At 29.6% G+C, this 11,174-nt stretch overlaps 1 protein-coding gene across 4 annotated transcripts; it reads left to right on the top strand.

Moving 5' to 3' along the window:
• Positions 1–5,666: 5,666 nt before the first annotated feature.
• On the top strand, positions 5,667–8,973 carry LOC145097168 (2,3-bisphosphoglycerate-dependent phosphoglycerate mutase 1-like). Of its 4 annotated transcripts, none has more exons than XM_079034686.1 (8): positions 5,667–5,829; positions 6,410–6,558; positions 6,807–7,030; positions 7,210–7,328; positions 7,448–7,604; positions 7,826–7,927; positions 8,002–8,121; positions 8,732–8,973. In XM_079034686.1, exons 2-8 carry the CDS (start codon positions 6,411–6,413, stop codon positions 8,792–8,794), a joined length of 933 nt encoding a protein of 310 aa, XP_078890812.1. In that variant the 5' UTR covers positions 5,667–5,829; position 6,410; the 3' UTR covers positions 8,795–8,973. The 4 variants fall into 4 exon arrangements, with proteins under 4 accessions (XP_078890812.1, XP_078890811.1, XP_078890810.1 ...); XM_079034685.1 differs by having other exon boundaries at positions 6,410–6,647; positions 6,803–7,030; XM_079034684.1 differs by having other exon boundaries at positions 5,669–5,829; positions 6,410–6,651.
• The last annotated feature ends 2,201 nt before the right edge of the window (positions 8,974–11,174 follow it).

The raw sequence follows: 11,174 nt of genomic DNA, 5'->3' as shown, positions 1-11,174 counted from the left end.
ATAACTTCCTCATACGAATTCAGACTTGGACATTCTTTTCACTTATATTTATGGTTTAGTGATATCTACAACTTTCGTTTAGATACCTAAGGCTAATAAGTATTTTATTGAAATTTCTCGTTTTACGTTTAACCGTATTGACGGTTTTGCTATGACTCTTAGGTTGGTCATAACTTCTTCGCTATAACTCGGATTTTAGTGTTCTTTATATTTCTGAAAACCTTGACACGATATCTATCATTTAGACAACCCAATTGATTTTCGAAGATATTTTATTAACTTAAAACAGGTTACAAGGTTCGACTGGGATTCGTTACATTGGCTTGAAATTTCAGGTTGTCACAAAAACAATTAAACAACTGCCAAGGACAATCTAAGGTTTGCCAAGGATTGTCGCTTGTGGAAAGTTGGAAGTATAATCATGGATGGACCATATTGACGTTATTATGAATAGATAAGATTCTATTTAGAATGAATTCTCATATGGCAAATATGGAAATGTTTCCATATTAGGAGTTGGATATCGAGAATCAATGTCTAGATTAGAAACTTTTATGCAAGAAGGATGTTCAAAGGACTTTGAATATGAGACTTCATGACTATGGAATTGTCTTGTAACAATCTCCAATAGAGCATTTTGTAATTTCGTTGGCCGAGTCTTTGTGATTTTTGTGCCGTGACATTACAAAATGACCGTTGCATAAAATGTTATAATCTAACATATTCTAGTAGTGGCAAGAGTTTTGTATTCTTACACTAGTGGATTAGGAATTGTGAAATGAGGGTGATTGAAAATGTTATTCAATTACACTATTTCACAAAGTAAGGACCATTGGTAAACATAATGTGCATGCTAAGAGCATGGGACAACTGTTGTTATAATTCAAGTAAGAAGTTGATTACCCGAAACAACAAATAATGAGTAATTAATATGGTGACTAAACGTTTTATTTATACTTAAAGGTTTGAGGCCATATAGAATTAGTATTATTCTTGTGTTTCACTTTGCGTGTTTTGACTTCCGAATAATAAGATTATTCAAACCATCCACAGTATCTCATTCTTTGGAAGTAGGAATGAAAGAAGACTGTCATGAATCTGCCTGTAGATTGTCTAAAGTGTTATAGACATAGCAAAAGTTTGCTACAGGGTTCATGAGTGCTACTATAAGATTAGAGTATTAGAATAAACACACGCTCACTTGGATCGCTTCATAGATTTTATCATGAATGATTGGTGAGACGATAATATCTTATATTCTTGAAACCAAGATGTGTGAGTTGTATCTTGCGAGTCGGTTACACATTGATAATATGTAAATGCACCAGTAACTTGGTGTTATAAAACATATTGTTGTGTGCGATTCGGTGAGTAACTGCAAGCGAGCATTGAGTCGAAGTTTATCCGTTCCTTTTACACAAAGTGGGATAAAATCGATATATGTGGGCCCCTCGATGATTTAGTGATGACACCCCAAGCGCTTGGCCAAGCCGGGACTAAGTTGATGTGTTCAACTGTAGTCTGTTGTTAGTCATCATAAATTTGAAATCAGGAAACAACAAATAGACAGAGAGAATGATTAAAATCCATGTCCCAGTCTATATGATATCTAGAATGGAGGAATATATGATCCCTTATCTAAAGGACACGCTTCTGATAAGATCAGAGTTGACAACAGGTTTTGAAAGCTACGATTGTTGATCAGGTTCTGAAGTCATATTCAGAATAGTTATAAGACTTAGCTAAGTGGGAGATTGTTGGATTAGTGTCTAAGTCCATAACTATCTTGGTATGTACTTGACCCGATTGTGAGCATGGTCTTTTTGGGTTGCCTTCACACTGGTCACTAGATAGGATGACTGTTGAGGAGAGAGGTTGGTTTATTGTTAAGAATAATAAATTAGGGTATAAATATGATTTGTTAATATATTGTATGAATAATATATTAATTTGGAATCATATAATTAATTAGTATTTAATCAGAAATTAGTTAGGAATTAATTTCGGGATTAAAGGAATTAATTAAAAGTACAAGGGTTGTTTTGTAATTATTTGATAGTTAAGAATTTGGGCTATTGGATCACCTTTATTAAGGCTTGAACGAAAATCCTATAAGGATCTAGGAGTTTTCGTCCAAGGGCTTAAGGAAAGGAGTCCATGGACTTGCTTAGCCCTAAGCTAAGGGATTAGGGTTTCCACCTTGAAACCCTAGCTAGCCTCAAGTATAAATAGCACCCTAAGGCACTTGAATTCGACCACCCCTTGGGAAAACCCTACTAGGGCTGAATTTTGGAGCTTAGTACCTTCCTCCTCTCTCTCATATTCATCCTCTCACTCAAAGTGTGTTTATGAGCCATTAGAGGTACTACACTTGTGGTACTTGCTTTCAAGAGCTAAGAAAACTCAAGGAATTAGTTGTTATTACTATATAACAACAAAAGGTATGTATTCTATTCTCCTATGTCAATTTCGAAAATAGTAGATGCATGCTAGGTTTCTTTTTGTGTTCATAATGTTGTATGACTAATAGTGAAAACATCGATCCGTATCTAGGGTTGCATGCACACATATGATTGTTTGTATTTAAACCCATCAGATTTATGTTTAAAATGTTTTAGGTACTTTTGGTTTCAAAAGAAAGAGATTGACTTGATCGCACTGTATCCCTTGGAAATTTATTATGCATTGAATGCATACGAATTACTCTGATGTTTTGAGAATACTTTGACTATGATCGTCTTCTAGAACAATGAATGAATGGATCTGAGTTATTTAAAATGAAACTTTTACTCGGTAATTTTGGGACGTTACATAGGAAGCTATTTTCTACTCAAATCCCAACTTCACTACCAATGAAAGCCATTATGACAACTTCGACAACGATTGTTACACTAAATGTTGAAGTTGATATGTCAAAGCTACAACTGAAGAAAGGTTTGAACATAAGCGAATGAGGCTTAGGTGCTTCAATAGTTAAACATGTTGCTACTCTTGAACCAAAAGAAAAAGGAAAAAGTATTCATGTGGAACCTACAACAGAAGAGAAGAATAAGCTTCAAGAGCTTGAGTTTGAAAAATGAAGCAGTTGAACAACATCATGTAAATGAGAGCGAATAACCCGCTGGACTTGATAAGGGAGATCTAAAGAAGGTGTGGTGTTTTGATGTGGTTTACAAACTTAAGGCATATGGTAGGAAGTTTAAAAGTTTCTTTTAGCCTTCTAAATGATACGCATGGTTAGGATCACTATGGTTTTAGAATTTCTAACTTAACCTTACTACCTGTTCTTGTCTAATAAAGGTTCTGAGGTGGAGTTAATTATTCAAATAACTACTTGGTTCTGTATTATTCATGGTTGCTTATAACCCAGAAAAGTATAGTTTTTTAGACCAGTTCAAGGATCGAGTGATCAAGGATGGCGGTAGAAACAAGTCATTTCCATGTAGGGGAGAATTATCTAATTATAAAGAAGGTATGAGAATGTGTAGCCCAAAAAACATAGTTTTTTTAAGTTTGCTTTTTCTTCAATGCAAACATTTTTCAAGCAAAACGTTTGTCCAACTTCCAAAACAAAACAAAAAAAATGCTCAAAAAGTGTTTTAAAAACAAACACCACCAAACTATTATATTTAAACATGTTCTATATTTTTTAATACAATGTTTTAAACTTGAGTTATAATATTTAACTTTATTATTATTTTTATATTTTCAAACAATTTTCATATAAATCTTTTTCTAAGCAAGAATTTTTTTAATGTGATAATTTTTTACAAATTTTTTATTCTTTTTTTTAATGTTTTCATACAACATTTTTATATAACTTTCATACAGCCTTTTAAAAAAATTGCAACATTTTAATAGCATTTCAAAGAAAATTTATGATTTTTTTGAACTTTTTTTTTATTTTATAATTTTTAAAATACTTTTATTAGAGATAAGTCTTATGAAAATGTAAAAAAATAATATATATATATATATATATATATATATATATATATATATATATATATATATATAACAAGTTTAAATCGATCTACTAAAAAATTATAAAAAAAACTTAAATTTTTAATTAAAACGTATAAGAAGATGTATTTAAAAAAACATTTAGAAAATATTTTTGTTTAAAAGAATTTGTAGTAAAATTATATGAGAGTGTAAAAAAGCCTAGAACTTATAACCCAAGTTTAACACTTATAACCCAAGTTTAACACGTATTGAAAAATATAAAAAAGTTTATAACTTTGTTTTGTAAATAAGTAGAACAATTAGTAAAAATTTCTATAAAAAATTGTAAAGATGTTGCAAAAGAATGTAAAGAAACACTAAAAATTAAGAAAAAAATAAAATAAAAAAGATTGTAAACAATTCTAAAAAGTCTTTAAAAGGTTGTAGGAAAACTACTTTTTAAACAAAACTAAATTTGAAACTAATTTGTAATAAAATTTAATATTTAAATTAAATACGTAATAAAATTTAAAATCTAGATCAAAAACACAACTGAAAAAAGGTTGATATTTTCAACCTATAATAACAAGAAAAATAAATTTATTACTTTTTAAAAGAATAAAAATGTTTGTTAGTCACTCAAAAACAAACAAAATAATTATTATTAAAAAACTATCATAATCCAAAACATAAGTTGTAAAAAACTTTTTGAAACTTTTTAAATACTTTTCTAAAATTTCTAAACAGAAAACGTAAATTTAAATATTTTTTTCTTAGTTTCAAAATTTTTAAAACATTTTCCCTATATTTTCTCAACCACCATAGGCTATAAAAAAATAAAAAGATTTCTAAAAAAGTTTAAATATATTGTAAAAAGACATGAAAAATAAGTTTAAAAAAACTATGTAAAAAAATAAATTTTTATAAATATAACTCTAAAAGTTTGTAACTTATTAAAGATATTATAAAAATTATAAAAATACAAAAAAAAAAATTATAAAAAATAATATTAATTGTTATTTAGATAATAATACCTTTAGAAAAAAAATCAATAATTACTTAAACATTAGTATAACCAGATGATAACTCGTGTACTATACGGTTGATTGATATTAATAAAGCAACATAAAGATTATTAGAATAACAATCATTAATCATGTAAACAAATATTTCTTTTACATAATTTGTACATCTAATCATTTAAAGTATCTAACTTGAATAGGTTCTCTATAGTTTTTTATTTATAGTATTTTGAAAATGGAATGCTGATTTTATAGGATTATATGCTGATTTATTAAACCATATTTATTATTAATTTATTGAGGGTAAATTTAAAATTAAGAAACAACAAAGAGACAAATTACATTATATTAATTAAAATATATATTAGAGTCCCACATTACAAACTGTAGATTAAATAAGATTATTTAATTAGTAAAAAAGAAAAGATGACTATTTTTTTTATTTAGAATGTTTTTTTAATAAAATATGTCTATTTAAGTAATCGATATGTTTTTTTTTTTTGAACCGTCAAATCTAATTTATTTCTAAGCTAACAATACCTATTCCACCTATGTCTACAACGAGACTTGAACTATCGATCTTAAAAAGAAAAAACAACACCTGATACCGTTGGCTACAAACACTTAGGTAATTGAGATAGTTTATTTTGTGATTTATCGACACAAGCTTCCAAAGCCCATGAAATTTTGGGCCCTATCCGAGTCACAGAAAAAGGTTGGAAGCAGGGCACATTTCCTTCCATTTGTTCCACGGAGATCTTGACATCTATGAGTCAAATGATCGATTGAACTATTCTACATCAACAGATGTCACCAATTTTTGCATCTTAGCTCTCATATCTGCATGATCCTGCCTATAAACGTAAGTATTTTTTGTCTTTCTACTTCACTTACGATGTATTTACATTCTCGTTCTAGGTTTCTTCCCTCAACTGTTCATCCTTTCCGTGATCGTGGACATCTTATGTAATTGAAATATTGTATGATCACGTATTCAGCTCTACACAATACGCATAAAGATTGATTAAAAAACAAAAGCTGGATATTGATCGATGTCTTGCAATTTACATATCAAGTCAAAATTGCTGTTGAAATCAAAATTATTACGACTTTGATAACTGAAATCATTACCCTATCACTGTTAACACGTTTCTAAGGATTGAAATTCATTTTGGCACCAAACAGAATAAGATTGTGTATTGATCAACTTATAGAACAAAATTGAGCAATTATGTGCATAATTTGGGTGCAAGGAAAATTCATTTCACCAAAAATTGGTGATCAAGAGAAGTAAAATCATCAACAAAAAGTGTAATCAGTTCAAATTTGTTACTTGAATTTCAAAATCTACTTGTATGTCACTTCTAAATAGTGTAATACTGTAATCTCAACTGTTTTATTGTGGCAACTTATGAACTCCATTATGTTTGATATATGATTAGAATGGCTATGGGGGCAAGCTGGATGCAAAGTAAAATTGGTGATTTTGGTTCCAATACAATATTAAAGGAACATCATTTGTCATTACTATTTAAGTGTGATGGATTTGATAAAGCATCATCAAGAAGAATCAAATGGCCATTTCAAATAAGTAAGAACAAAATGTCTAAATTCTGTTCATCACTTTGTGATCCAATCACATCAACCTTGCAGAAGAAGAACAATGAACCATTGAGTATGGCAAGTGAGTGACAACTTATTTGATAAATAATGGATGACATGGATTCTACCATATCTATTCATTGGCATCCCAATGATATGATATTTCATTGAATTATTTTCTTGGCTTAAAAAAAAAGATTGTTCTTAAATTGCTCTGTGTATTATTTTGCAAGATAGATGAATCAACACTGATCATAATTCGACATGGTGAATCAATGTGGAATGAAAAGAATCTGTTTACTGGATGTGTTGATGTGCCCTTAACAAGGAAAGGAGTAGAAGAAGCAATTGAAGCTGGAAAGAGAATCAGTACAATGCCATTTGACATTGTGTACACGTCAGCATTGGTTCGTTCTCAAATGACAGCAATGCTTGCCCTAACCCAACACTGCTGCCAAAAGGTATTTCTATTTTAACCTTCTACACTTCTCAAAATTACTATGAGATTCATTGATTTGTTTATTATAGCTGATAGCATATCCTACTTTCATTTCTTCTTGTTAGACAACTGTACTTTGAAATATCTATCTAAGGCAATGACATATTGACATCCAAGAATCTATCTGTTTTGAACTTGAAGGTTCCAATAATTATTCATAATGAGAATGAAGAGGCCAAAATTTGGAGTCAAATCTACAGTCAGGACACCAAGAATGAGTCGATTCCAGTTGTTAAAGCTTGGCAGTTGAATGAGAGAATGTAATCTTGTGTGTCTTTCTTTCTCTCCTTTTCAACAAATCAAAAACTTAAAAATCTTTTTTTTTTTTTTTGTTTTATGTTTCTTAATGTTTTACAATTTTCCCAATTCTTTGTGGTAGGTATGGGGACCTTCAAGGTCTGAACAAGCAAGAAACTGCTGAAATATTTGGTAAAGAGCAAGTTTACAAATGGCGTAGAACATATGAAGTTAGGCCTCCTAATGGTGAAAGCTTGGAAATGTGCTTACAAAGAGCTGTTGCCTTTTTTAAAGACAATGTAAGCTAATTCTTCTTCTTTTATTATTATTATTATTTAATATAGTATGGTTGAACTTTATAAGTTCCATATATGCCCCTTGGTTGGTTTTATATAAAAGGGTCCAAGAAAATTAAAATGTTCATTTGTAATAAGATAAAACAATGTCGTCAATACTTTTAAAATATAAAAAGTTTAAATATTTATATATTGCTGATGTGGAGTTTTATTATTATGTACAGATAGAACCACAACTTATGGCTGGAAAGCATGTGATGGTTGTAGCCCATGCAAATTCACTGAGGTCCATTATCATGTATCTTGACAATTTAACCCCTCAAGAGGTACCAAATCTTTCATTAGTCCACATGTTTTTCACTATTGTTTTTTGATCATGTGATTTTTTTGTTGCTAAAAGGTTATCAACTTAGAACTATCTACTGGGGTACCAATGTTGTACATATATAAAGATGGAAAATTCATCAGGAGGGGAAGTCCTGCAGGACCTAATGAGGCTGGTGTTTATGCTTATACTTCGGTAACAATTTTTATCCTCATCTATCTGAAGATAATATATATTTATTGCCTTCAACTATTATAGTAATTATAATTGGTAAATAAGCAAGTAATCCATGATAATAGCTAAAATACTTTGATTGTTTTAATTTAAAAGTAATGTTAGTTGTTACACATACATATCAAACTATATGAATATAATTTTGTTTGATATGCATGATTACAGGTATATTATTTTAATCGACATATGTCTACATACATATCAAATCGAGTAGGGAGTACGTATATGGTATCTTATGTTAAAGAACGTATAAACCCTCAATAATCAAATAATAAAAGTGAAATTAAAGATAATTGAGAAAAATACCTTAGCACAGATAGTTAAAAACATGACATTAGTTAATCGAATAATATTCATTTCTATTTTACAAGTACAATGCATTAAAGTCATAATGTTTACTTTTTAAATTTATAACTGATCTATGGTTTAATAACATATTAACATGAAATGATTGAATCCACTTGTAATTTTGTTTTTTTAACTCGGGCTTTTGCTCTTTAAATTTATATTGCCATGCTATTACTATGATTTAAGCTTTAATGATAACTTATGTTATTTATTATTTTAACAGAATTTGGCTGTTTATAAGGAGAAATATGATAAGATGCTGCAAGTAACCCCTAAAAGAAGGTAGTTTTTCATTTGTAATCATTTAAGATTTTATAAACTGTCACTCTCATCGAGTAGGCGTAAATGTTACACGTGTTCCAAAATCACGTCTATTTGGTCCTTCTATTGTAATGGAACAATATAAATATGATTTTGTACTATAAAATATTATTTATCACAAAATAAATACTTATTTTGCAAAAATAGACTGAACTTTTGTTTGGAATAGCGTTCATAATCAGAATTTCAGGACACTTTCTATTCTTGTTATTTTGGTGATTTCAACACCAATTATGTTTGACCGTGACTTTTTTTTTTTTTAATTTAAATTCCATTAGGTGTAAACAATTAATTTTATTTAATTTTTTTAGTTTTTGATTGGAAGATAAAACCATGCAAATTTAATTTTAGAGGTGGACACTGGACAAAATTGGGTATGGATTTTGGGCTTCGGTTGGGCCCATTACCAGTTAAATTGAGCAGGTCGCTTTAATATATATTTTGTATTTCTTTTGGTGAGTTAAAAAGACCCGGTTATAACATTTGGTAGAAATCGAAAGCCCATTTATATTGGACCCGAAACCTACTACAATTAGTTCACTTTATAAAATTTCAAATAATCGGAAAATAAATAAATCCGAGAACACAAAATGTCACAGAACAATCGGAAGGAGACTATTCGAAATAATCACTTTCTTACAACCATCATAGAACACACATTTCCCAAAAGGTTTTGTAAAATATTTTGCAAATTTACTTAATTAATGCTCTTTACTATAAAAACCTTCCGTAATCATATATTGAACAACACATTTACAAAATAAAAGATATTTTACCATTTTTTTTTTTTTTTGCTAATTCTCCTTATTCGTTAATTTACAAGATTATTGTTTGGCTTCATCAATTTATGGCGTATTTTGTACAAGGTACTATATAAAAAAGTCCCTATTACAGTCTTTATCCCAAGTACAAAACCTTTGATGTCACTTAATTTTACAAAATAATATGTGTATTTCGCATGATAGTGACGTCCTTTGTGAAATATCCTAATTGATGTAGTTGATTGATGTTTGACGTCAATAATTCATTTTCCTAACCAACATAGAATTCTGTAGAAGGCTTCATTTTCCTAAATAACATAGAATTTTGTAAAAAGCATTTCAAAACCTAAAGTTATCCTTATTACAAAAATAGGCGATCTAACAACTCCTCTTTAACTTTCTCTTTCAAAAAACATCCATCTAAATCAATCACTTTATATCCTTTCAACCATCTTTTTTTAAATCAATCACTTTATATCATTTCAACCATCCTTTTTTAAAGCCTTAAAACAAATGTTAATTCTTTTGGGATATTTTGCATCACGATTGAAGTCAACTCGAATTTCAACATTGCTTCCTTTGATCTCAAAACTTCATTACCATAATCCCATATCGGAGATCTCAAAACTTCATTACCATAGTGATCAGTCAACTTGCCATCAATTAGTGTAAATGTTGTCACTTCTCTTTCACATTGACATTTAATAAGCTTTAAAGAATATTTTTTGTAAAAAAACAGCTTTCATTTCTTTGACTTTTGTTTTGGGTTTGCGAATTAGATAATTGAGATAATGGTTAGCAATCCAACTCAAAGTTATCAATGACCCGAGACTGTATTTTCGTGCATAAATGTGACATCCCAAAATTTATGTCATAGACTGTGAACAACTAAATTACAATAAATCTTTTTGTAATTTAACTCATTGAGTTTTAGTGCATCTAATGTAAAATAAATGATTTCATTTCAAATACTATATAATACCAGATGATATCTTACTTCCAAATGTGTACGTTGTCACACGAATCAAACAGCTCAAACTGCAATACTCGTTAATATGTCTGAAAACTGAAAATTCGTATTAAACAGTTATGAGCAAAGCAAACATTAAAACTCTATATACCCTGTTTCCAAAAATATAAAAACGTCCAAAACGGAGTTTGTATGCAAAAGATACAGCCGTTTTAACTTTTAAGAAAACAAATAGTAAAACACTGATTTTCTTTAATCGCGTAAAACTGAATCAATCCGTTGAGACACTTACAAATCTCCGATGGAAATTCCAAGAGCGCTTTTGGACTCAGGCTATGGCCTAATATTTAATTTCATACTCAAAATATTTTAATCAAAAATATTTGCAAAAGTCGAAAAATCAAGCTTTACGGACCATTTAGATGTGAAACTTTAAACGCGATTTCCTGGAGTTTCGTAACTCGAAAAAATAATTCGTTCGGGTTTTTAGAATTCTTGAACCCGACTCTATCTAACGGCACTTCTGGAAAAATTTCGTGATGTCGGGATCGCAATACACCAAAATAAGATGGTTTTAGGCCATCTAAGAGGGCATGACACCTTTGTGGAACCCA

This window comes from Lactuca serriola, chromosome 4, assembly GCF_051521515.1.
Source record: "Lactuca serriola cultivar US96UC23 chromosome 4, Lser_US96UC23_V15, whole genome shotgun sequence".
Classification (NCBI taxonomy): Eukaryota; Viridiplantae; Streptophyta; class Magnoliopsida; order Asterales; family Asteraceae; genus Lactuca; species Lactuca serriola.
Note: the sequence above shows the minus strand (reverse complement) of the source record. Positions and strands in the feature narration are given on the sequence as shown.

Coding starts and splice junctions, on each gene's coding strand:
- LOC145097168 (XM_079034685.1), top strand. CDS start 6,411: ATGGCTATGGGGGCAAGCTGGATGCAAAGTAAAATTGGTGATTTTGGT. Junction 6,648..6,802: donor ACAATGAACCATTGAGTATG/GCAAGTGAGTGA, acceptor TTATTTTGCAAG/ATAGATGAATCAACACTGAT. Junction 7,928..8,001: donor ACAATTTAACCCCTCAAGAG/GTACCAAATCTT, acceptor TGTTGCTAAAAG/GTTATCAACTTAGAACTATC.